The sequence below is a fragment of the Scophthalmus maximus genome, chromosome 3 (genome assembly GCF_022379125.1).
Source record: "Scophthalmus maximus strain ysfricsl-2021 chromosome 3, ASM2237912v1, whole genome shotgun sequence".
Taxonomy (NCBI): domain Eukaryota; kingdom Metazoa; phylum Chordata; class Actinopteri; order Pleuronectiformes; family Scophthalmidae; genus Scophthalmus; species Scophthalmus maximus.
This window is the reverse complement of record NC_061517.1, coordinates 17,607,501-17,635,499: the sequence shown is the minus strand read 5'-3', so window position 1 is coordinate 17,635,499 and position 27,999 is coordinate 17,607,501. Positions and strand designations below refer to the sequence as shown.

Below are 27,999 nucleotides of genomic sequence, written 5' to 3'. Positions count from 1 at the left end.
CTCAAGAATGCACAGACATGGGCCACAGAAAGGCTAAGAGTGTGCTGGAGATAGCCATCTGTCAATGTAGACCATATGCCTAATTATTTGTCATGCCTATGCTACTCCTTTAGCAAGCAGGGATGTGTGACAAACACATCAGCGAGTGACTGGCTCCATTATTGATGAGGGAGATAATATACTCCAGCCAACCTGATGTTGCATAAACTGGCCTCAACCGTCCAAAGGCCAAAATTATAGCTGCTAAGAAGGGTTAAATATTCTGGCCATAAGTTAACAATTGTCTAAAAAATTTTTTTTGAAGAGCCTCATAGTTAGAATAACCTATTCAAAAATATAAAACAATCAAATATCCCCTCTAGGGGATAATGTCTTATATTTAGAAATGTACAGCACATTATGTACATATACACCCATCCCCTATTGGCATATTTTTCAAGTATATATTATTTATTTAATCCATCCTATAACATGTTTATTCAGTTTAAATTTTTTCTTGTTGTCCTTGTCCCTAGCTGAATGTCTATTTATATGAACGAACTGAGAACAATGTAAAACTTGAGTGAAATTCCTTGTATGTGTTCACAATACCTCACCGACAAAGCCGATTCTGATTCCGATTTATGCATTTTTACCATCATCATCTTCTGTTGACATGAAATGTTCTCAAAGCCATCTGGTGCGGAGACATACATTCCAGTCATTCTCATCATGGTCAGTTAATCTACTTAAGGAGATAATGAAGGGGCGTCTGGAGTTTGAAACCATCAGCGTGTGGTGTTTAGTGGGTATGTTGCAGTTTACATGTTACAAAATCCACCTGCAGTTCTGTTGGCCTCGCAAACATTTGGCACAAAGAAAGTTTCAGAATACCTGTGAGGGCAAAGAATTATAACTAAGCAAGCGGGATCATATGTTATGAATCTAGGCTTATATTTTACTTGACGGAATACTGATAATGCGGATAAATCTGAAAAAAAATATGGTGTGATTAATTATATAAAGATTGTATGGCATGATGTAAAACAAAAAAAAAGAAACGTGAAAAACCAAAGGTCGCATTGCATGTTGTCTGGCAGCCATTCTTTACAACCCGTATTGTATTGAGGCGTTCCCTTGCGTGACGGCCTGATTGGCCGAGGACCACGTCGGTCATTGCTCTAAACACGCCTCCTCTCTTGCCAGACACTTCCGCTTCTGTGTCAATCCAAAGCGAAGTGTAGTGAATCCCTGCCCAGCTGCCTGGACGCGGCTTAATAACATCCACACCAGCGCCTCGCACCGCCCAGGTAAGACCATCGACACGTCACTGCTCCGTCTGTCGGCTCCCGGTGGCTTTGCACGACCGCAAATATTGCTTTTGCCTTTTTCTTTTTTCTTGTTTTTTGCACAAGCAAGCTTTGCTAGCTGTGCTAGCTAGCCACCTTTTTTTTTGTAGCCCGCCCGCTAACAGTTAATGCTAGCTGTCAACACGGCTCCGTGTGTGTGTGTGTGTGTGTGTGTGTGTGTGTGTGTGTGTGTGTGTGTGTGTGTGTGTGTTCGTGTTCGTGTTCACGGTAGCATTGTTTTCGGCACCGAGCTAAGTTGTCAAGTGGATATTTCGTCAATAACACACACTGCTCGACAGCTGTGGACTAACCTGCTACGACAGTGTTACGACTGTTATTAGAAAAAAACGACTTTAGACTTTTTGCTTCACATCGGTCCACACTTGTGGAAAATAAAGCCGTTTCAGTTGTGCCAAAACAAATTATTATCTAAACACTGGACGGAGAACTGAAAGAATATCTATGAATTGATGATTTGAAGGCGACCGATCTCTTGAGTACTACACATTTCCTCGTTTCTTGAATCTAAGACACGGTTGCAGGAGAAGACAACCGGAGTCTCTGTAATCTTGGGTTTGTTTTGGTTATTTGTTTGTGATTATATTGATGCTTTTGTTAACTAAATTATCTATTGATGAGTTGCATTAGAGGTAAAGTTGCTCCATCCTGTGCATTACAACTTGTGGGATGCCGTATTCTACTTAGAGTCTACTTTATTTCTTCGCGAAAATAATTTTACATGTGACACAAAACATCATTTCAATCGGATTTAAAGAATAATGAGTAAAACGACTAAAGTAATCCCAGTTAGCCTTTTATTCCTCTCTCTCTAAATTATAGTTTGAAATGATGACTTTGAAGGAAGACACTTGCTGATTTAGAGACATTCTGCTCCGGGTCGTTTTGCTGCGTCTTCCTCCCTAAGGTGCTTAAATGACCCCGTTGGCAATAGTTGCTATGCTGATGGTCTCCATTTGAAAGAGAAGCATCACACTGTACCGTCGGGCTACATTCCTCCCAGCAGAACAGCGGAGGCAGTTAGTCGAGGAGAAGAGAAGAGATTCCCGTGTTTGTTAATTTAGTGGTTTAAAGTATATGAGGCCTTTAAATAGATGCACCAGTTGCTGCTTTTCATCTCCTGGCAGATTGGTGTACAATCAGGTACTGTGTGAAGCCTTTTAATAGGTTTGTCACTTTAATTGTGCGCTTGCACAGTTGATGTCATCTCTCTGTGTGTGTGTGTCTCATATTTGCCGTGTGTTGGTTGCCACATGGGGATCGGGCAAAGTTTGAGCTAACACTCGTCTAGGCAACCATCCAGGCAACAGAGAAACAATACTGTATATGTATTATTTATGAAAGAGAACAGGTAGCCAATCGTGAACCCAGTCTCATGCACGGCCTTTTGTGTTTGATTCACTTCGCTTTGATTGCCTCGCGGTCGTCCTCGTCGGTCAGCGACTGAGAACAAGCCTGCTGCAGATGCACCATTCTATCAGCATGACGTCGTTATCAGCCAATATTGATGGTTAATATGTAAGTGGTGAATATATTGATGAATTCCTGTTAGTGTTTGTCAGATTGTGCAACCAATTAGTGTATTAATAAATGCTGTTTGTTGTAATTTAAAAAAAAGTAATTCTCTGATACTTCTCTGAAGAAATGTTTGCCATATCGTGCAGGGTCATTTGGAGGATAATTTAGTCCTGGTTTTGTCTTTGTACATAAATTTGTAGAGCTGCAACTATGAAATGATTAGTAATCCACTACTAAACTAATCGCCAAATAATTTTTGATAATCGATGAATTGATTACATTTTCTGATTTCAGCTTCTTAAATCGGTTTCGACGATCGACATTTTCATCATTTTACCGGAGTCTATGGACCAAACAAGTAATCGATTAATCAAAAAATAATGTGTGACTTAATGTTCTAGTATGTCTGACCAATTTCATGACTACACAGTACTCGTCCTCTGCAGGACAAACAAAACCACCAGGGCACAGGAGCAAAAATCCAGCTAAACCAGATTTTCCCTGCTCAATCACTGACGAACAATGCTGATCAACTTGCTTTTGTGCGTTTGCGTGCGCGTGTTTAATACACAGGAGTGTCCCTGTGTTTGTGTTTGAGGGTGGACACGTGCAGAGAGGTTTCGAGTCAAGATGCTGCGCAGGGTTTCTATAAATAAACTTGTGTGAAGAATCGTCCTAGCAGGGGTTGCTGGTTAAATGCTGACTCACACTTGTCTGACTGGTGGTTTGTGAAAGCTTGAGACTGCTGCTGCTCAGCATCCTTCTCAGAATGAGACAGGGGTGGTTTTTTTCCCCTGTGCTCGAGCAGGAGGAACATGAAGACGACCTTTAACATGAAGAGTAACTTTAGGGGTTTAGCTGAGCTCTGGGGTAAACAAAATGCAAAAAATGTTGATCTAGTCTTAGTTTTTGCTTGGAATCCAGGTCTTTAGCTCTTGTTTTTTAATGTGGCGATGAAGGGTTTTATGGCTGCAACTAACGATTATTTAACGATTAATCTGTAGATTATTTTCTGGATTAATCAATTAGTTGTTTGGTCCATAAAATGTCATAAAATGGTGAAAAATGTCGATCGTGTTTCCCAAAACTCCAAGATGATGTTTTGTTTTGTCCACACAACAAAGATATTTAGTTTTACTGTCATGGAGGAGCAAAGAAACCAGAACATATTATTTGTGTCTGTTAGTTTGGGATGGTCAGTGTTTGTCAGTGATTTACTTGTCCTAGTTCAAGGCTGACTCACAAATGCAATGTAGATGTTGCACGAGTGCCGCTCACTGTCTGTGGTGGACCTACATATTTCACTGAGAGACATGGTGAAAATATTTGTGCTTGTGCTTATTTTGTCATTTGTCGTTTTGCATCCTCTCTTGTCTCTTTTCACCATAGGACGAAAAGAGGCATAATGGGATTTTCATCACAGTTATTCATTTAAGATCCAAACCCTCACATGCCTCATATAAGGAGATTTTCCTCACATATTCTCATTTATCAGCCAGTGTGTGATTGGATCCGGTGTATTGCTGTCGTTGTGTTTTATTTTAGTTTGCTGAGCAGTGGTTGATGTAGTTTGATGCGGTCCTCTCTCTCTGCAGACCAGGAGAGAAGCTGTTGATCTCAGCACTTCCTTTTTTCAGATCGCACCAGTCAGTGAATGTACAAGGTTGGTCTTGTGATTGAGGTCAAGTGAATTTGATTTCATACTCTAATAAAAAGTCAATTGTGGGCTATTGACACTCAAACTCTCCCTTGGCACTGATCATGTGATGTACTTTACTTCTATATCCCTCAGGCACTGCGGTTGTGTCATATTACACATGATGTACAGTAGATGATGTTTTAAAGTAGCAGCTCATGAAAATGGGTAGAGCTGAATATGCCTTTATGTACTTTTACCTTATTGCCAAGGTTATTATTTCATGATTACTCATTGTTTACCCTTATGGCTTGTATTTTATTGTTCAGCTGCACTCTACATGACAAACATCAGAGATAAGATGTACAGGACTACTCTGGGATTGCCTGTATATGCGTGGGTCAAAGGCCTCTCGCCCCCCCCCCCCCCCGACCCTTAATGGATATAGCAGTATAGATGATGGATGAATGGATAACTTCTTGGAATTTAACTGTGTTTCCTGAGAAATTGTTTCATCCCTTATCAAAAAGGCAGATTGGAAGAAAAAGTTGTTTCACCCCTAAAATCCCTGCCGTTGAAATGGATCAGATGTCTGCACTTAGAAGCCATTCATCTGGCCATGCAAGATTTTATTCAGCTGGGGCCCCAGCTAGTTTCTGAACTCAACCATGTCTACATTTGTTGCAGGCAATTTTCATGAATTGGTTCCCTTTCATCATCTTATACGCTGCCACTTAACTCAAAAAGTTGTCATTGTTGTTGGTGACATTAGAGCTGTGAAACGGTCTGTTTCACAGCTTCTACTCCAAGTTGTCATCTTCAATATGTGTGAGGAATTGTTGTGTGGTATGTCTCTCTCGCTCTGTGTCCCTGTGGCTTTTGATGTGTTTGACTGCCCTCAGAGGACTGCGCATAGAGCAGCTTGTAGCTGTACACTGGATTTATGAATGGAACAGTCACATTGGTAGGTTTGTCTTTAAACTTTTGACTGATTGTCAGCCATATTATCAGACTGGAAACAGTGGGGTTGTATCACTGGCTTGGTTTTGGTATAATCTGTTTTGGGAAGGCATAATGATTACGCGAGACCCATAGAGTTTGGTAGATTGGAGGCATTAATAATAATTTGGGGCGATAGAATTGCTGTCAGATATTTATTTTTTTATTCGGTTAACTAAATAAAAAAAAAAACTTGTTTTCAAAGTTTGTCTTCCAATATTGAATGTATATTATATTATATATTATATATTATATTAAAATGTGGCGGACTCCAGATTATTCTGAATGTAGCAACTTCATGTTTAGTCACTTTGTTTGTTCTTGGCTGAAGCAACAGTTTTATAACCACGGTTTCACGATGAGTCATGTTATTTTATTTGTCAACAGTAGATTAGCTCTATTAACAAAGTGGGGTTGTAGTTAGTCATTTTGCCACATTCACCCTGTCTTCCTTTAAAAACTCACCTTCATCTCTACACCTGACATGCCAGATATCTGTATTTCTCTGTGTTTGCATGTAGTTCATGGAATAAGCGAGTCTGAGATTGTGGAGTTATTTGCTCTGAGGCTTATGTCCAAGTATGGAGGAGTGTGTTTGTGGTGTGTGTGCATGGTGCCATGTCTGTCATGGCTACGTAACGGCTCCTGGGCGTCTCAGACGGAGAGAGCAATATGATCTGAGAGCCTGTTGCAGCCAATCAGAAGTCTCCCTCTTTCTCTCTCTCTCTCTCCCTCTCTCTCTCTGTGTATCTGTCTCTCCCTTAGTCTGTTTCTCTAGTTAAAAATTTGGATTGAAATTGCAAGACGGTGCAAAACAGTTTTTCGTTTGTACAAATCCAAATTTCTGTAATATATCACACATTAGAAAGTATTTCATTTCATTTTTAGAGAAAAAGATTCCCTCTACAAATCATAGAAGAGGACTTATTTAATTTAATAAAAAAGTACAGAATTCGTCCCATCCTGCTACTATAACTGCAGAGCAGTTTGTGTGTGTGTAACTGCTCCATCTAGAAAGCGGCAGGGAGCACAACATTTTGAATGAAGCTGTTTCTTAGGCTACATCCACATTACTACATTTTAAAACACATCACCACTGCTACGTTTACTCCTGTCGTCCACACTACGCCTGGAGTTTTTAAACGCCCAAAACGGAGACGTTTGCTTGGCCTGTTATGGGGCTGCGTTGTCGTGTGGACGGGCAACAACTGAGCCATTTGTATACAATGACGCAGTCTCTTCCTGATTGGTTCTTTTTCAGTCACGACTCGACTACTAACGTTACTGTCGGTTACAGTTCCACCTCTTCATCAGTCCAAGAGAACAAATCCCTTTTTTTCACCATTGTTGTCTCTTGTTCATAGTATTTTCTGTAACCAAGCGACCAACCGCAAAGTAGACAGATAGATTTGCTTCCTGTTTACACCGGTATACGCACTTGATCAGTGTAAGTGAATGGTGTTGTGATATATTTTTTTCAGCTGTGTTAGTATGGACAAGCGACGGCCAAAATGTTGTGTGGACAGGGAGGCCCTTTAAAATGATGCCATGTTTGCCCGCTTTGGTCGATCCGAGTTGATCTGTCCTTTCCCCCCCCCCCCCTTGCACGCAATACTGTGTGATTTGTGGTAATGTGAAAAAGCTTCTAGTCCAGGTCTGTTCTGCTACTAATCTTTATTGGAATCTACTCCCTACTGCTTCAACATCTGCCAAAATATTTCTAATGAGTGAGGCAATGGATTCTGGGGAAATTCGAGGAAACTGGGAGCAAAAGCAATACAAAGTACAATGGTACAGGTTCAAAGATCTTGCAACCCAGCAAGGTCGAAGTCAAGTTACAACATGCAGGGGGCATTTTGCTCTACACTACCTTGAGTCTCTCCGTGCTTGCCTCTCGTCCCTAACCACAGATGTTGCACAAATTCTTAGTTCCTCTTATTCAAACATGCCAACCTAATTATTGAGGTCTTCGTGTCGAGTGTGCCTCCACAACCATGCTTCAGAAACACTAAGGGGCAGAATCTGTTTAAGATAATAGAAAGGCCAACTGTGACCCGAGGAGCTGAAGTGGCTGTCATACTTATTTTCAAGTGTCGTCACATAATCAAAAGGAATTTTCTTATGATCTGCAGACCGACTTTAACAATGGCTCCATTTTTAAACTCAAGAGCAGTGTAAGCATTTGCTTTCTGGGTAGCTTGTTGCATTATGGTGGTTTACTCCCAGACATGATTTTGGCTGGTAGCTGGAAGCGGAATGTGGGTGATATTAGGTTAAAACCTGCTTTACCACAGTCAGATGCAGGTATCCCACTAGAATATTAGTTTGAAAGCAGCAGGACTGTAGCCAGTTGTGCTTTCTTTTGGAGTACACTGTCAATCTGACATTCAACTGTCGCCAGGCCTGTCGCGATAATTACGTTATTGACTTATCGTACAATACATACAGATGAACTCAATGATTTTTTATGGACCTCAATAATAGCCATTTTGTCTACATGCGTGTTTGTTGACAGAAGAACGAATGTCGACAAGTCTCGCCGCTACTATTCTCTCATTTGTTCCTGTCTATAAAATGTCAGAAAATAAGGATTTCTTAGTATTTTTCAAAAGGAACCATGTTTCCTAATAGATTGTTTTGTCTGAGGCCTAAATGCAAGTCTAAACTTTGGATAACATTTTTCTCAGCACGACACCAATCGTGTAGGACTTGCGTGTGCAACGACCAACAGGCTTATACTGTAAGCTCACATGATTCAGTATCAAAAAATGGTCTTACAATGACGATAATATTGTTTATCACAATCGTTTCTGGGACAATATATCGCTCAACAAAAAGTATTTATTGTGACAGGCCTAGCTGTCACATCTTCTGGTTGAGCTATACTACAGGATATTCAAGGCCTAACTGTCTTGTTTATGACGTACAATGCTCGTTGTATGTGAGTTTATGCAACAAACCCAATTAATGAAATAATATTGATGTCTCAGTCACCATAGTTCTTGCTCACCGTGTAATCATTTTTCTTTTTCAGTGTTGATGTTAGCGCCGCCTACAACAGCTCTTTAAATGAGATGGAAGGTTCGGTAAATCATCATCGTGCCATCAATGGCTCCAACAGTTCTACGACAATAGGCATGTAAAGTGTTGCCTAAGTGACGAGCAAAGTGGCGAGCCTGTAATAAGCCATGCAAATGAGATTTTTTCTGCCATGTTCTCTGTGTTCACAGCCTTAAAAGTCGGCATAGCTTGCTATTCTGTCACACAGAGCTGTTTCTTAGCAAAGTCTAAAAAAGACTTACATAATTGACTTGGCACAACTAAAAATACCATTTTGTTTTGACCTTACCCTGATATGATACAAGATCTTAACTATCAGTCCTACTATCAGCAGAGTGGTTCACCGAACATGTAGGACATCAAGTACTAAAGCACTGATGCGCGGAAACATGCATGATAAGGCTCATAAGAGTTGTAGATTTGAATACGAGTCACAGACTCTCTCTCTCTTCAGAAGCGGTCAGTAATTGGGATAGCCGTCTGTTTCCTCACTAAGGAGAGCCATTTTTATCTTAAAAATTTCGGAATTGTCATTACCTTCAATCTGGATTAGAAATGCACTACTGAATGTTATAAATTGTTGGGAGTGCCCTGGTTTATGTGATTATAGAGGCCACAGGAAATATCAGGCTTTGTCATGTTGATCTATTGGCTGGATCCTTTGCCGATAAGCAGTCGACTGCCTTTTTTAAATGGGATCTCTTCTCTCTGTTTGATTGCTGTTTAAAATGCGTGAGTGTAAAAGCTTGTGACATAGAAAGAAATATATATATATTGAATAAAGGTGGATTACTGAATTCTAACAATTGAATACCAGCTAGTCATACATTCTGTTCACCTTATCGATCGCGGACGCTGAGGACAAAGTTCATTTGTGTGCAGAAGGCGTAACCTATTTCTGGCAAAGGTAAAACCCAACCACTGCTTAGAAAAAGGCAGAACGAGGGGAAGAAAAATAGAGAGAGAGCATTTTCCCTCAGATTCCGAATTTCACGTTCAGAAATGAGGAAATTTGTTAATCGTGTCTTTTGGGATTTAATCAAACTGCAGGTATGTAAAATAAATTATCATTCAGTATTTTAAAAACATTTCATGAAGCAGCAGCCTTTCATTAAGCACTAAAACCTTTTTGTATTGAAGAGCAGATGATGTTCAGTGATCTCCAATGAACATTTATTCCATAAATTGTTTTTTCATGGCTCCATGACGCTAAACATAGAGAGAAACATTTAATGGTTGATTTTTGTACTAGTCGTAGAAATTCTGAAGGTGCCAGAGGATAAAAGTTTAGACAAAAATTTCCATTTCAGACATTAACGTTTTTACTCCTGGCTTCTGTCACAAAATGCAAACTCAGTTACTAAGGTTGGGTCTGCAGATTATAGCAGTGAGAGGAACAAGTGGATATATTATGTGTCATCATGGAAAGTTTGAGTGTGATGAATGTGGTGGTGAAGTGGGCTGAAGTGTGACTGAGCAAAACGATCCCTAATTGACATACTCATTAACCCGTTACTGTCACTTCACCCTGTGTAATGTGTCATGGGGAAAAACCTCAAATGACCGCCTGAAGCTTTCCCAGATCCACCCTCACTGATTGATCCTTTCACCTTTACTCATTGACATTCAGCAGGAGGGAGAAAGAGCCACGCCCACATCCCACTATCACACACAAATTGTTCACACATGAACGCTGGAAAATGTCTGGAAAATTGGGTCTGCTTTTCTGGACTTTGCACGAAGAACGCAGCAGGAGATATAGTCCAAATCAGACGTATTCACTGCAGCAGGAACTTTTCTAAATGTCCTATTTTAAAAACTAATTTAGCCAAATACTAATTGTGTAAGTGTACATCCCTTGCTCGGTTGCTAAGAGCACTGGATCAGTAATTTGCTTGATCTTCGGTATCATTTTTCAATATGCTGACTTATCTCGCAAAAAGAACCACATATAAAAATGTTAACTTGCTGTGTTGGGATCTGATGAGTCAGCGGGGATTCGGGAGGGCGAGTTTAAAACTTTGAAAAGCCAGCGTACCAAACAGAAGTTAACAAAGACCCAGAATGCCTGTGACAGTGGTGTCCCCATTATGTAACTGCTGGACTAGAAAACGCTCTGTTTGCACTCAGTGGGCCATGACAGACGAACCTGTGGCCCAGCCAGACTAAGCAGATTTCCAGTTGGTAGCCAAGGTGGCATGGGATGAGCCTCAGCATTTTTGTGTCATCTGAATTCTTTCAACTGCTGCCTATGAAGGGGCCAGTGTCGAGAGCACTGCAGTTGTCGAGATGAGGCATACAAACTTTTCTCAGAATGATTTCCTTATTAAGTCCTCACCTCATCTTGTTTTTGTTGACCAATTCATATTAATTGAGTATTAATGACCGGAATGTAAAATAAAACTCAGGCTAGTAGTTGCGACTTTCAGGCTTAGTCTCTAAACTAGGCATATGTAGAATTTCAGTCTTAGTTTTGCTTGAAGGTGCAGTGTTTTTGCTAAAATGTGGACTAATAATGAGAAGAATAACGATTACAGACGCTGTGTGAAAAATCACTGCTTAGATGTGAAGATACAGCTCACGATCGTTTTCACAATCTTCCCTAAAAGATGGACTCGATATGTACAAAAATATTGTTCTCAGTTTCAAATCATGCTGACGTTTCCCAACACCCTGAGTGGGGCCGATGTTTTCTCCAAGTCATTGTGTAGACTTAGTTTTTATTGTCAGTCTTGACTTAGCTCTCGTTATCGCTGAAAATATGAATTTAAGACTAAAGTGTTGTTTTTTCTCTCTCTACAGGTTACTCGTTTGCTTCAAGCAACAAAGAAACCGAACTTGGACTCTGAAGTTACAGCAGCCGTCCACCTGCTCTCTGTTAACTAAGTAGCTGACATCTCCGCCGTGGTCAAACTATCCATAATCGGCCTCAGATTGTTCGGGACCTTATCTGGACATTGACAGTCTGGATATTGTGCTGTTGCCGTGGTGACACTCCAGAGGAACTGCGAGGGGTCGCCACCAAAAGGATCATGTGCTAAAAATTGACCATCTTTCCTGAACGACTGGTCAGCTTTGACTCTGGAAAATGAACAATGAGGATGAGTTCTTTGACGCCGTCACAGGTAGGTACTCAGTGGGAGAGTGTGGGTTTTCATGTCAGTGGGAATAAATCTATTTTCCCCAATTAACATATGTTGCATTAGCATTTAATGTTTTGGGAATAACACTCATTACGACAAATTCTTCCGTGCTAGTTGAAAAAATGGTTAGGTCCTCACCACATCAAGTTAGAAATGTTGAGTCTATAAAACAAATAAACAAAAAAAACTAACTAGTGAGACTCGGCTGTCACCGTCTCTCAAGGCCTGAGTCAATGTCATCAAATTCTTTGTCCAGTCCAAAATATAAAAGTTATTGAATTTACTACCACATAAGAAAAGTTGCAGATCATCACAAATTAAAAGGAAATGTTTGTCTTTTTTGTCTTTAATCAATGACTGAAATGACATTTTAACAACAATTAGCAGTTTAATAATCGACAAACGTTGATTGTAGACCAAATGCTCCTTTGGATTTTAATACTTTTTTTTTCTCTTGCATTTTATGTCCATCAGTAGGATTCTTATGTCACCATTGTCTCCTAATGTTTAGGGTCTTATCTTATCTTTCTAATTAAACGGCCTGTTTTGCCTCCATCATACCTTGAAAGCATGATATCGTCTAATGGAACCTAACACGCTGATGATTAGTTAAATAATTCAGAGGTCCGCTGTTTTGTTTTCGTGATAGCAGTGTCTACAACACCCGGAATTACGTGAGTGTGGTTGTTATTCCACCCTAAATTACAGTGGAAATTTGTTGTATTTCAATTATTTTTAGTTTCACTCTGTCCCCCCCAAAATTGGATTTTGTTTATGATTGATTTTTCTGCTGCTGTGGAGAGATCAGACAAGTAGTCCTCCAAGTCAACACATGAATGGACTGATATCCTTGCATAAGCCAATTACAAACAAGTGCGATTTAAAGCAAATCCTTTCAGAGCTTCTTTGACTTTTGAAGATGTAGTTTAAACAGACTGCGGAAAGACAAATTTGAACAGAACAGATTTTAAGGATGTTTTTTTGAGTTTGCTTAAACACCCTCAAGTCGAAGTGGCTCCACTCATTCTGAGAAATGCTGGAAGAACTTTTTTACTCCAACAGAAAGATCACAGTCACCAGCCGCTTCTGTCCATTTGATGGCCTGGGTGTTCCTGTTTAGTGCAGGTTTGCAGAGCAGGGTGTTGCTCTGTGCTCAGAGAGCAACGCCTTTAATGCCACATTCAGTCTCTGTTGTGTCACTATTATGTTGTTTCCATGCACATATATACAAATAGTTCAAATGTTTATGGGTGTGTGTGTGCGTGTGTGTTATTATGATCATCTTACTAATCTGAGACAGATGCATACCAGGGCAGATGTATTATTCATCAGCGATCAGCATCAGGTGGCATCCAGCTTTTTCCTCCACCAATTTTAGATAATATCCGCTAAATAGGGGTTGGGTAAATTATATCAGTACTCTTCTTGGTGATTATATTTTTTCCCAATAAATATTGATCCTCATTTTTTTTTTTTTAGACCGCAATGCTAAATTTGTTTTACATCACATAAGTCTGGTGCTAGGTGGCCAAATGACAGCTACAGAGGCATGGAGGATGTTTTCAAATTACTGTAGGGCCGCAGCTAACGATTATTTTTACAATCGATTAATCTGTTGATTATTTTCTCGATTAATCGATTAGTTGTTTTTGTCCATATGCTGTCATAAAATGTTGAAAAATGTCGATCCTGTTTCTTAAACCACAAATGATGTTTTGTTTTGTCCACAAACCAAAGATATGTAGTTTACTGTCTTAGAGGAGCAAAGAAACCAGAAAATATTAATATATAAGAACCTGAAATCAGATAATTTTCACTTTTTTAAAATAAAAACTACTTGAACCAAATAATCAATTATCAAAATAGTTGGCGATTAATTTAGTAATCGATTACTAATCGATTAACTGTTGCAGCTCTAAATTATTGTTTTGTACTCAGTGTTTTATAGGCAGTATTTTCTAATAAGACTCACCTGATATGGTAAGAATACACACCTGGTACCTTTTGACATAATACTGACAGCTGAGAAAGCCTTTTTGCTGAATGATAATAAGGCATTTGGTCTTTTTTAAGGTGTAGTTAAGGCCCCACCTTGAGTTCACCAACCACCAGGACACTCAGCTGCCACTCTCACATTCTGACTGTTGCCCAGCTGTAGGTCAGCACCAGCATATTTTTACCGTATACCCCCTGAATCCTACTCGGTCATATGCCGGTTTACTCTTGGTGTCAGCCCCAGTAATCCAGCTTTATTTACAGCAAATATATAAGTTGTATTCAAACATTAGTAGATGAATTTAAACGCCACGCTGTTTGTAAACCTTCCAGTCCGATCTCTGGGTGTGTCTTTTGTTACCTACTGATTGCTCAGCCTGCGTGAATCCAGCTTGCAGCTTTCTTGACCAAACGTCACACTCCACACATCACTTTCTTGGTCCTGATCAAATACAGCCGCCACGATATAGATGTCATCCCCAGCAGTTAAATTCATGCCTTTCTGAAAACCCGGGCGAGTGTCTGCTGTAAATCGTAGTGTAGTGTCACTCTTTGTCTTCACGTCAAGTAGGGCTGCAACTAACGATTATTTTCATTACCGATAAATCTGTTGATTATTTTGTCGATTAATCGATTAATTGTTTGGTCCAAAACATGTCATAAAATGGTGAAGAATGTAGAAGATCATGTTTCACAAACCCTCAAGATGATGTTTTGTTTTGTCCACACACCAAGGATATTCAGTTTACTGTCGTAGAGGAGCAAAGAAAGCAGGAAATATTCACATTTAAGAAGCTGAAATCAGAGAATTTTCACTCTTTTCTTTCATAAAAACTACTTGAATTGCCGCCTGGTACACAGAGATTCCTCTGTTTTGAAATTCACTCTTATTAACCCCTGAATGTGTTGTATCTCTGAACTTTGGAATCACAAGCATACATTAAAAAGTTTAAAGAGTTTAGACACTCACTGACAATGTTAACTGTCTCAGGCAATCGACAAAATTTGCCAGGCAAAAAACCCAGGCAAACGTTTCCTGATGCGATGTGCTATTCAAATTCAATGTCATTGTCTGTGACTGACCAATGTTGCACAGTACCGTTAAATGTTGTTATCTTGTGTCTTGTGTGTCTAAACTTGCAAACACTAGAAAGTCACTAATATGTGACCCAACATCAACTGTCAGCGAAATCAAAGACTGGCTGTATTTAGTCAGAAGATGAGTTTTGAACATTTGGTGAATACAGGTATTCCTGGGTGAATGACTGGCTGTTGTGAGGTATATTGTACTTATTATACCTCATGTCACCTTTTTGTCTCCCACAGGCCTGGATTCAGACGAGTCGTACGAAGGGGTGTCAGAGGCCAGTTTCAAAGATGCACTGGTGTTTGACGGCAGCAGTAAGAAGAACAATGGATCTGTGCCACAGGAGAACGGCATCAAGAAACACAGGTACTGCTGCGTTCCTGCACCACATTCCAATCTGCATTGTTTGTATTCATCTGCTTGTAGCTGCTCAATGTCTTGTCCAAAGATGATCTGAAGCCGCCCACTAAAACCAGTACTGGGCAGGGTCACAAGTCAAAGTTTTTGGCACACAACTGAATTGTGCACTGCATTTTTTTTACCATGGGAACTAACTTGAAAACATGGCTGCAGACTGAAAGGTTGAGTACTTTGTATTGCCATAACGACTGCCTATCGAAGGCATTTTTAATATTCAGTGAAACAGCTCTTTTACAAAAAAAAGGTACATCATGCAAACTGGTTCTCAAAGAGTAGGTGCATATTTCATCAAGACATCATGCCATGCTTTAAGGGTGGTGTGACCTGATCTAGATATATAAAAAAGTTTGCGACAAAGAGAAACCGGTCAGAGCCCTTTTACATGACTGTCAGATAGGGACTGACATTTTTTTGACTCGTACGGATAGATTTGGCCTTTTTTTTGCTGCCAAATTACTTGAAAAATTCTTTGAAAAAGTACAAAACATGTTGGAAGATCTGGCTTTCGTTTTTTTTGTGGACAGATCTGTTCACAATCATCAGAACAACATGTCACTTTGTTTTTTTTTCTTCTTCCTGATTCTTTCTAATCTACATGTAGCATTTAATGGTTTTCAATGTGATCTGTTTGTTAGATCAGATACTGGTCTATGTTGGTACTGATCTTCCTCCAGATGAACTGTAGATCACTGTTGGGTACTGATCTACATGACAGTGATACTGGTGGCAGGTGGCAAGGAATGGAATGGCTTTCTTTCCCCGCATCTGTGTTGGATGCCAAAGACTTGGAAACTATGGCAACACGACTGAAACCTTTTGAAGCTTGAAGCACTGATTGGAATGTAACAGACGATGGAAACCTGGGTGGCCGATGAAAATGATCCCATGTGTTTTCACTTGAAGGAAGTTGTTCTTTTGTGGCTGAAAAATACTGTTAGGTCATTGAAACGGTATTTTCTTGGAAGGATCAGACTTGACATCTCTGGATGAACCGAATACCAAGTGTGGAAGCTGTGTTTGTGCTTGCTCCTCATTCTTGCTCAATACTTTCTTTCTTTCTTCAGGGCGTCATTACCTGTGCCCATGTTTCCCAGAAACACCATTAGTGTCTGGAGTATCCTGAAAAAATGCATCGGACTGGTAAGGACCCCAAGATCAGATGCCACCTTTCTACACGTGTACAATGTATTACTACCCCAGTGACGAGTGTCCTGTACGGACGGAAACTTCCAAATTGTGTAGTTAGATGTTTTCATAGGGGACAGAGTCTGTATGACCAATGAATATTTTGGCATGTGTAGAGCTTAGTGTGATTTTAGGATTGTGTAATTTAAGCAAATTCACCTCGTACATGTCAAACTTGATTAACTTCAATGATTCAGTATTTGTGGCCAGCAGTTGTTTCTACATCTGTCTGCAGATATCATCACAATGTCCTGTTTATGACACCAGTAGTTTTGACTCCTGCATTGGCCAGATTCAATGGGACCATGATGCCTTTAGAGAATTCAAATTATTTTTAACAACATATTCTAATGCACACTCAATGTTTTGTACTTTTCACAGGAACTGTCCAAGATCACAATGCCCATTGTCTTCAATGAGCCTCTGAGCTTCCTGCAGAGGATCACGGAATACATGGAACACACTTACCTCATCAACAGAGCCTGCTCGCTGTCCGACTCCATCGAGCGCATGCAGGTCAGAGACTCAAACCCCCATCATTGACATAGTGCACTCCGTAGCTCCTTACACTTACATTAATTACCTTAACCACTGAACCAGAAATCAACTATTGCCCAGTTGACTGTTTTAAGTCTGAAACAAGTGGCAACCCACCGTGACGTCAGCTGTTGGTTGGTGAACTGACATTTGGAGGCCTCTTTTTTTTCCCTCTTTTTAAATTTTCACCAGCGCCATGTTGTTGTTTTTTTTTGCCACGGACATATAATCAGGGGGGTGTGTCTGACTGAGAGCTTGCACGTATCCACGTGTATACGGTGCTTTGTAGTCTATTTTACTCTAAATGAGACCACTGAGAAAATGTTTACTGACGTTATTGATCGAGAGGTAGGGTCATTTTCTCATGAACGGATTTCTTTATGGAACCAGTGGAGTCGCCCTCTGCTGGTGATTCTAGAGAATACAGGCTTTGTGCACTTCAGCATTGGCTTTATTTTCCATTTTTATATACAGTCCATGGTGTGAACACGCACGCGAGCACGCACGCACAGATTAACACGGTGATCTGTGATTGTTCGTTATCAGGCAGTAGCTGCTTTTGCTGTGTCAGCAGTTGCGTCTCAGTGGGACAGGACTGGAAAACCCTTCAACCCTCTGCTGGGAGAGACCTTTGAGCTCACCAGGTACACGCACACACGCACACACACACACACACACACACACACACACACACACACACACACACACACACACACACACACACACACACACACACACACACACACACACACACACACACACACACACACACACACACACACACACACACACACACACACACACACACACACACACACACACACACACACACACACACACACACACACACACACACACACACACACACACACACACACACACACACACACACACACACACACACACACACACACACACACACACACACACACACACACACACACACACACACACACACACACACACACACACACACACACACACACACACACACACACACACGGCCACTGGTTTAATCGCTGTATTTATCCTTATTTTTTGTTTTGTTTATGTCGCTCCTGCCTTCTACAGAGAGGACCAGGGTTTCCGGCTGGTATCGGAGCAGGTATCCCATCATCCCCCGGTCAGTGCCTTCCACGCAGAGAGCCTGGCCGGGGACTTTGTCTTCCATGGCTCCATCTACCCAAAACTAAGATTCTGGGGCAAGAGTGTCGAGGCAGAGCCCAAAGGGACTATCACACTAGAGCTGCTCAAGTGAGTCTGAAAGGGTGGCTGGCCAACAAAAAATCGGTGTGTTGTGACAATTCTGTCCTGTTCTCTTCTGCTCTCTGTCTTGTTTTTTTTATCTTTTGTTTGGGTTCTTTTTCTGTAGTTCTTTTACCATTGTTTCCCTTTCCCACCGTTCCTCTCGTCTGCTTCTTCTTGCAGGCACAACGAAGCGTACACATGGAGCAACCCGTACTGCTGTGTAAACAACATCATCCTTGGCAAACTGTGGATAGAGCAGTACGGCACAGTGGAAATAGTCAACCACAGGTGCTTCACACATTTCTTCTTCCCATTTGCAAAGCTAGAATCATCACATTTATAATTTGTATTGAAAGAACCTCATCTTGCTATAATGTCCCCGGAGGTGCTTGATTCATTTTCCTGCTGTCACCACTTGAAAAACTGGCTTTTTTAGATATTGCCAGTAGCAGTAGAATTTGTTGGCGTAGAGGGTGCTATGTTAGCACTCCTCCAAGCAACACACACAGGTCTGCTGCAGCACCGCTAATTTCTGACGATATCCGATATTGCTTTGATACTACTTTTTGTAGTTTGATGACACAATTGCAATGACAGTGCCTTGGCGTAGAGGTGAGAAATCTTGATAGGATTCAGACCAGCAACCTGTCGTCACAATACCACACCTCTCGGGGAGGGTTTATATTTGTTTAAATACATTATGCTATTAATTATAATTCGTAACAGTATGATCCTCTCATGAAGACCACACACACTCCTGTTAAGGAGACTTTAGCCTCAGTCTTTAATGTTGATAATGGAATATACATTTTTTATGATAAAGCATAGTTGAAGCGTAATTCACTAAAGCTTAGCCAGCGAAGAGACATTGACTGGTTCTTCTTCTCTCCTCTCATCTCCCGCAGCACTGGCGACAAGTGTGTGTTGAATTTCAAGTCGCGTGGGATGTTTGGGAAAGAGTTGCACAAAGTGGAGGGATACATCCTGGACAAGAGGTACATCAATGACATTTCAAAGTAAATTAAAAAAAAAGTTTCAAAAATGTGTTTTACTGATGTTTTGTCTTCCTTTTCCCTCTTATTTATTATAACCTGCTTGGACACACACATTTTCTCTTTTCCATTTTCTTCTCTGATTGTTTGATTTGTTCATTTCCTCTGTGGGCCTCTTCTTCTCCTCTCTTTGTCTGTCCCTGATCTTGCTTCTCCTTCTTTCTTTTTTTTCTTTTTTTTTACATTTTTCTAATATGTACTGCGTCCTCATTCTTCTCCACCCCTTTTCACCTCTTTCGTTTATCGGCCCGTCTCTCTCTTCCTCCTGGTCCACCTCTCTTCTTCTTCTTCTTCTTCTTCTTCTTCTTCCCCTTTCTCCGTGCTGTCCCTAACCCTAACCCAGTAAAAAGAAGCACTGTGTCATCTATGGGAAGTGGACCGAGTGCATGTGGAGCGTCGACCCTCAGGCCTACGAGACCCACAAGAAGTCAGAGAAGAAAGGAGACAACAAGAAGCACAAAAATGTGAGAGCAAGTTCAAACGTGTATTTACACTTGTCCGTCCTTTAATGTCAAACTGCTTACTTTATTATTATGAGATTGAAAAGTCTATGCCTGGTGTTAAACTTTAAATACATATATGAATTATTAAAAGTCACTATTTTGTCTTGCCTCTATTTCACCCGTATTCTGAATATTGTTGCTTTGTTCTTTGTTTTCTATTTCCACTGTATAATGATTTCTTTTAGTTCCAATTATTTGTTTTCTTTTCGTCCGAATTTCTGGTTGGTGTCCACAGTGCTCTGTGTGGTCCCATCCAGGTAAAGCAGCAGATGACAGCTTGAACGTCGGTGTTGATGCTGTTAACTGTCCAGCTTTAGTCTGTTTGTTTTTTGTAATGAAGCGTAAAGACCGATGTGTTTAGATTCCCTGGTGGTCTTGGAATCACGTCTGTAAAGCAACATAGATCATGAAAGAAGTCGATATAGATGGTAACTGTGTGTAGACACAGAGGAAATGTGGTTCGTAACATATAGCATGAGATGTCATTTGCAACTGCCCTGAAATGTTTTTAATATAGCACCGCTATAATTATAATGAAGGCATTTTATTTCCAGGAGGAGCAGGAGGGGGCGGAGAACGATGACGCAGATGACATGCCTGAAGTCCAGGAGACGGTGTGCGTCGTACCAGGAAGCACTCTGCTGTGGAGGATAGACTCCAGACCAGCACACTCAACCATGGTATTAATATAAAAAACACAGACGGGCAAATTAAGGAAGAGACGTATGTTGGTCATTCATTCGCTTGATTAGGTTCTTTTCATGTCACAAACGCAGCCCAGCGAACAAAACTACAGACAATAAGCTGTTGTTATCGATGCATTTGCTTAACTTTATGAAGCTGATACATGATTTTGAGCAAAATGTGCCTGAATTAACAGCAAACACACTCAACGTCCCTCTCTCCTTCCCCCAGATGTACAATTTCACCAACTTTGCGATGTCTCTCAATGAACTGGAGCCTGGCATGGAGGCCGTCCTGGCTTCCACCGACTGTCGCTTCAGGCCCGACATCAGAGCCATGGAGAATGGCAACATGGGTAATTTGATTTGCCAGAAGTGGCCTCTGCAGAAACCTTGGTTCCTCTTAAACAAATAAATTTAAAGTACAATGTGAAGTTATAATTGATATTTAGATTATTCTCTTAAGACTTTTGTGTGATGCTCCATTTTTGTTGCTAAATGATAAATGTGAATGTGTGGTGTGGCAGCCTGAATGAAAATAATGATGATGAGACGATGCTGCCACCAGCTGGATGTGTGTGTCACAGTCCTGTGTTGATATTTGTAGGTGATAAATATGTTTCCAACTTAATTAACCTGAAATTAAAATATATATTTGTTCTAGCAAATGCCTCTTTTCCGTGATCCACGAGCTACACGGTGCAAACTGAAGGAGGTTGTGATTTTGTTGCGTTCGTTCAGATGAAGCCAGTCGGGAGAAGGAGAGACTGGAGGAGAAACAGAGACTGGCCAGAACGGAGAGAGCCAAGAGTGAAGACGAGTGGTCGACCAGGTAGGAAACATGTGCACACGCATCATTCAGTGCTCTCCAGTGTTTAGTTAAATTTAGGGCTGAAAACAACGATTTTTTTAAAAATCGATTAATCTGTCGATTATTTTCTCGATTAATCGACAAACGATTAATCATGAAAAATAAAGATTGTGTTTTCCAAATCCTCGTTTTGTCCACACACCAAAGATATTTAGTTTACTGTCATAGAGGAGCAAAGAAACCAGAAAATATTCACATTTAAGAAGCTGAAATCAGAGAATTTTTACCTTTTCTCCATAAAAACTACTTGAACCAATTAATCGATTATTAAAATAGTTGGCGATTAATTTAGTAATGGATTACTAATTGATTAATGGATTAACTGTTGCAGCTCTAGTTAAATTAAATAAAACCCATGAATGGTACAAACATGACGTAACTTAGTGTAATAAAAAGCAATACACGTTTTGTAAAAATCACCATATATTCCTCATGGTCCACGATCTGTCGCTTTTATGTGTGCGCTGATAAAAAATCTGGGTTTCCGGTTCAGCCCTGGCTCTGTGTTTGATTAATTAGAGCAGTAAAACCAGCAACAACAACAAAGAGAGAAACAAGCTTTCTCCAAAATGCCTACTGCCCCTTTTAGGGTTGATGTGACATTCTGCAGGCCCAAATACAAACCCTCCTCTCTCTTCCTCTTCCACATCTTCTTTCTTTAAGTAATTATTGATTAGTATTTTATGTAGTAAATATTCAAATGAAATTTGAACAAGAAGTGACCAATTTTTGCCACTGGAGATCTGCAAGACGTGTCATCCCCAACTTCTGCAATTATGCAAAACGTGAAACAATAAACATAAAAATACAAATTAGTTAATCAATGACACAATCACACAGCATGAATTATAACCAGAAGATTGCCAAACAAAATCAAACAGAAGAGTAAAAAGAAACTGAAGTGGTTTCAGGAAATTAAAGGGAGAACAATATAAATTATACATTAAATATCCAGCTGAAAGAAAAGTATATAAAGAAGATTTAAAAATTACAAAAATACAAAAGTAAGTCAAGTAAAATCCGTGCAGACATTGAATCTGTGTTTGTGACTGTTCCAGGTGGTTCCAGATGGGGACCAACCCGTACACTGGCTGCCAGGACTGGATCTACTCCGGAGGCTACTTCAGTAGGAACTACCAAGACCTGCCTGACATCTACTGATAGCTAGCAAAACTTCATCTTCCTCCTCCACCTCCTCTTCCTTCTCCGTAACCCGCAACGATCTGCTTGCCAAGAAATTGGAGAGAAACGCTAAGAATCCACACACACACACATACACCATCCTTTACTACCATCTTCATCTCACTGCCTTCGTCCTCCTCATCTGCCCCTCTCTTCGAACTGAACGACACACCCAGCACAGATCGGAAGCCAGATGCCTTCACTCCTCCTAAAACTGTGGCCTGCCTGATGTCTCCTGAGTCTTCAGGTGTCATTGTTCCTTTCATCCTCTTCACCACAGACTTGTTCCCATTGTTGCCTAATGACCAGCAGACGTTTCTTGTCTCCCCTCTCCCCCCCCCTTGACAATGTTCAGACAGTAACCCTTTTTATTCCTGAAACCAATCCCAGTGGCAGAGAGTCCAATCTGGATGTTAAACGACTTTTCCAGTCGAACCCGCTCCTGCGAGGGACCACTGGGTCACATGACAATATTATGAGTTAAAGCAACATGAAGTACGTGAGCAATCACACTGATGGTAAATGGACATGGTCGGACACTCGGTCAACGGGGAAATCAGGGATGTGAATGCTCCTTTGACTGAAGATGGATTTTGAGGATGACATTTTTTTAATTTTTTGGAAACGTTCAAAAAAATAAATGTAGGTGACTTAGAACCCTTTAAAGGACAAAATGATAAAGTCAAATTGAATGCAAGCATGAGTTTCTCACTGTCCATGCGTCATACCCCTAAAACATTGAATAACCACTATTACTCCCCCCATTTACCCTCTTTACTTAAGGTGTATGCATCAAAATAAAAACCAGAACAGCCGGTCAGGAAGTGGATGTTTCCCTCGACAGCCTGGTGGAATGTGCTGCTTGAAAGGGACCAGAAAAGAAAAACACAACTCCCCCCGTTGAATGTCAGCACAACAAAGGACTGTCAACAGGACGAAACATCCTGGGCAAGACTGTACGCACAGAGAGTCAGAGAAACGTCGTGTGCACAGTTCATCTTTCCTTCTTTTAAATCATGAAACTCACCAAACACCAGAAACGAGCTCCGACGTCATGACTCCATGTTGCTCTCAGCCAATATTTGGACATTAGCTGCTCAGTAGCGTTATCTTAATGTTACATATACATGATATTTTACATAGTTGACTGTAAGTGTTTTTGCCTTTTATTCCAGCAGAGCAGGATGCACACATTTCCATGTCAAATTAAGGGTCGGATGTCAAGCCACATGCAGTCACCTGTGTTAGAGTGCAAAAGATTAGTTGAACCGATGGGAATTTAATTTTTTTGATAAAATATCAATGTTGATTTAGTTTGTGTGCTGAAATTATATTAACATATGTTTAAAAAAAAAGGCTTCAGGTACAGTCATAGATCGGAGCATGAATAGAATAAATATAATTAAAAAACCCTTCTATTTTTCGCCTTACTGGTGGAAACGCAGCCCTGAAACAGACGTGTTTTAATACGACCTACTCATATGAAAGCCTGCTGCCTATCCATTCACTTTGACAACAGTCGGCTCTCCACGTTCATCACACCATGACACACACACTCCTCACTTTGCCTGCTGCCCAGCTTCACTGGTGAAAATGGAACAAACAAGTATTTTATTGTTGGAGTCATTTAATCAACACTTGAGGATAGAGAATGTGACACAAATCTAACGAGATGATTTGAAAGCCTCTCTCCTACTTGTCCCGAATTGGTTGACAAACCAAGACGCCCAAGGAGATCTTCAGAAATATTTCTTTTGAACATTCTTCACTATCGGCGTGGCCTTTCTTTTCCTGCGATTTAAACGGCAGATGTTTAAAAATCACGTATAACATATTACACGCTACAGCTCTATGCAACTTTGACAGCTGAAAGTGAACAGTGGGTCTTTGTGGAGTCGCTTTTCATTCCCTAAAAAACACACACACACACACACACATTCTCTCACTGCGTCCGAGCTTTTAAGCTTGAATAACAATGACTTTGCATCCTTAGTCTTAATATATTATATTCCAAATAATAAAAATGATCACGACTTGTTGAACCACTTGGCACGACAACCGGCCTCGTATCACATCTTGGGTCAATTTAATTTCACACATTTCCACGTCACGTCTATGTTTCCATGTTTCCATGTTTCCATGTGATACTTAGTGCCTGGATTTTTGTTTGTTAGTTTCCCTCTTCTCTCTTTTTTTATTCATGTGTATTATTTATGATGTTTGAGGTTTTGTGAAAGAATAATTTTTTCTTCCTTTACTTAGATTTGCTAATCCGAAAAGCTCTGATTTCTCTTTCACTCAAACACTAAACTAAACATGTTTCTAGACGAGCGCAGTGTCTTGTCAGTTTTTTGTGGATAGAAGATCATTGACCAATTTAACACTTTGACGTTTGACTGTTGTCGTTACATCTGGAGACACGCTGTGCTCAGTCATCCTCTCCTGTTGGAAACTATTCTGGCTGCATAGATTCACAGTTAAAACCCTCGACTCCAGTTATTTTGATGCCCGGATAATGTTTTTTTTGTGTTTCATTAAAGATCAATTCTACAAACACTACTCTTAAGTTGCACTGCAACATATGAAATCAACGCTGATCAAATGCAACAGTTAGAAATTTATCTAAACTGGATCAAGTAAAGTAACTGCAGCTGGCAGATCACGTTACATTCATCAGTGCAGATTCAGACTCTACTTGTTACAAAACTAATGCTCTGTCTACATTAAACTACATCTAGGTTTTTTTTTATGTTGCTTTGAGTGTTGGTTTGTTCTGTTGAATTTTATTCTCCTCTCAGACTGTATGATGTGGTTGTCGATGTAAGCGCTGCACAAAGGTGATCGCAAGCAAAATGGCATATTGTTTTGTGCGATTGATTTATTTTTATAGTATTTAAGCCGTCGTTGGTGAGAACATTGCACCAGATGTTTTATTTTGAGGTGGGGGACTGTAAGGGGTCGTATCCATACAACTTGCTAGATTATTGAACGGGGGAAATGTCTACTAATAAAATCATAATTTCCAGTTTTTTGACCATGTTCATTCTTTTATGTTATAATTTTTGATAAATATTGAACATAGCATAGCACAGATTTAATCCCCTTGCACTCCTGTAGCCAGTGCACTAAATTAAAGGGCAGGGCATCAGAGTTGATGTGTAGCTGCATACTACTGTGCTGAATACTTGTAAGTTTATACTAAAATATATATATATATATATATAATTTTATTAATGTATAATCAGCAACCTGCCCACGATAACAGCAGGGTTAACGCAGGCTACAAACAACATGCCAGTAGCTGTAAGAGGTCAGTGAAGAAGCTGCGCTAGAGCTAAAAGCTAACAACAGCATGCTAACAGTACTCCTCTTTTTACAGCAGCCATTTTGACTCGTCATCGTAGGAGACGCACGGGTGTTAATATAATCAAACGGGGCATCTGCGGGTCCTTAAAAAAGTCTTAAAATGTCCTAAAGCTACAGTGTGTAATATTTGGCGGCATCTGGTGGTGAAGTTGCAAATCGCAACCAACTGAGCACACTGTAGCTTTAAATTCATTTTTACAAATGATGATGAATGAAATTCTCTTACATTCCATTTGCATGGGTCTTCATTTTTTTTTTTAGGTACCGAAGGTCAACATTAAAGTTTATGAGTATGGGGAAATGCAAGTTTAACAATAAGTGACTTGAGAATGATGCTTTTTTAAATTTCTATTGCGGCTATCGTCTTAAATATTATTTCTAGAGGTTTTAAAAGGGTCTTAAAAAGTGTTGCATTTAATATGTTTATATCTGGAGACATCCTGTGACAGTGGCTCCGTCATATTCACGTCAAGTCTCGACGTAGTGACAGTGAGCCAGCACGAACAACACCAGGGTCCTGAAACCTTAGCAGATCATTTGGTTATTAAGTTATTATTTACTTGCGTGCTTTTTCTGCTATGACACGTCAGAAAGGTTTTATGTGAAAGAGGCCTATGACAAATTGCTAACATGCTAATGTTTACTGTGTCAGCATATATGGACCTACGACGGTGTATTAGGGCCATTGTAAGAAAAGAAAAAAAATTAAGAACCCCGGGGAGGGGGTAATATTTCGAGAAAAACACTCAGAATTTCCGGGATTAAAGTGGTAAATTTATGAGAAAAAAAACTTGGGGATTCTCTGTGATTATAAAGTCATACATTTGTAAGAAATGTTTTTTTTTATGTTTATGATAATATGTTGATTCTGGGCTACAATCACGAGTATTTCATTGTTGTTAAATTACATTGCAAATTTTTTTTGATATTCTCTAGGATTAAAGTGGTAAATGTACGAGAAAAAAACTCAGATATTCTCTGACTTTAATGTCAACACATAAACCGCTCCTATTATTTCATATTGTGCATGTGACTTAAGTTACACACACAAAAAAAATCACAGAATCTCCTCCTTTTGATCTAGGAGGACAAATGCAAATCAGAGTTTTTTTTCTTGGAATATTACCGCCGCCCCCTCCCCCGGCATCGTCATTTTGTTTTTATTCCTACAATGGCCCCAATACGCCGTCGTATAGACCTGATGACTGCGCAGGTTGAAAAGAAATTGTGTAAATCTTCTTCTCAACACTTCTCTCCAGACACTTTACTCAAAATCACGCACGTACACACGTCAAGCCGGCAGTCAGGGAATAAGTGCTGACACAACTGCTTGGTTTTTATGCATTTGTCTTTTATTTATTTTTCCTGATTGAAAGGTAAGGTCATAATTTGTCATTCATCACATTACATGGCATGATGCACCAGGTCTACTACACCCATTTACAGGAGGAATACACGGAAACATACACAAGGTTTTACAATGGGGAAACAGGAAGTTTAGCTCATTGCACTTACAACAGTGAATGGAACAATTTGTAGTCATTTTCAGGCTCTCGAGCTTTTTCTGTATCATATTTTCATCATTCAGTAAAGTTTTTTTGTTTTTTTTACACATCTCCATTGCCCATTTTTCCCTCTCTCTCCATCTCCCCAGTAGAGTATCTGTCCAACCCCAAAATTACATGGAGGCCAGAATATTTCTCCCTTTTTTTCCCCTCTGTTTTCCATATCATCTCATTTTACAAACACAACATGTATAGAAACTCTACACAGACCAATGTTTTTAGGTTTTTTTTCTTTTTAAATATCCGAATACAACTTTATTTAATGAGCTTTAAACAGTCCGCACGAGCCAGCCACATACGTACACAATGCGACTTTTGTCATTTATTTCTCCAAATCAACAAGTGCTCTTGTTTGTTACGTAGGTTTTATTGTTTCCCTTTTTTTTTTTATACACAGGAAGCACAAGTGTGGGGCAGGGAGGTTGTCAGGCTTGCATACGCTCCAGCTTGAGACGGCGTGTGGTGTGCAACGGCCTCCCTCGCGCCCGTGTGCATGTGTCTGTCGCGGTGGGTTGGCGTGTTTGAGATTTACACATGTTGTTGCACAGAACATGTCCTTCATGGCATATTACATTTTGTTTGTTTGTTTGTTTGTTTGTTTGA

At 40.1% G+C, this 27,999-nt stretch overlaps 1 protein-coding gene across 4 annotated transcripts; it reads left to right on the top strand.

The window, feature by feature from the left end:
* Positions 1-1,188: 1,188 nt before the first annotated feature.
* On the top strand, positions 1,189-25,490 carry LOC118316836 (oxysterol-binding protein-related protein 2). 4 transcript variants are annotated; one of them, XR_004795269.2, is made up of 15 exons: positions 1,189-1,289; positions 11,362-11,684; positions 15,024-15,150; positions 16,269-16,344; positions 16,771-16,905; positions 17,473-17,570; positions 17,998-18,180; positions 18,355-18,462; positions 19,080-19,169; positions 19,570-19,690; positions 20,284-20,409; positions 20,645-20,768; positions 21,154-21,244; positions 22,342-23,107; positions 23,249-25,490. XR_004795269.2 is itself a non-coding variant. In XM_035645067.2 (14 exons), exons 2-14 carry the CDS (start codon positions 11,648-11,650, stop codon positions 22,442-22,444), a joined length of 1,419 nt encoding a protein of 472 aa, XP_035500960.1. In that variant the 5' UTR covers positions 1,189-1,289; positions 11,362-11,647; the 3' UTR covers positions 22,445-25,490. The 4 variants fall into 4 exon arrangements, 3 of the variants coding, with proteins under 3 accessions (XP_035500960.1, XP_035500962.1, XP_035500961.1); XM_035645067.2 differs by having other exon boundaries at positions 22,342-25,490; XM_035645069.2 differs by lacking the exon at positions 1,189-1,289 and adding an exon at positions 2,364-2,489 and having other exon boundaries at positions 22,342-25,490.
* The last annotated feature ends 2,509 nt before the right edge of the window (positions 25,491-27,999 follow it).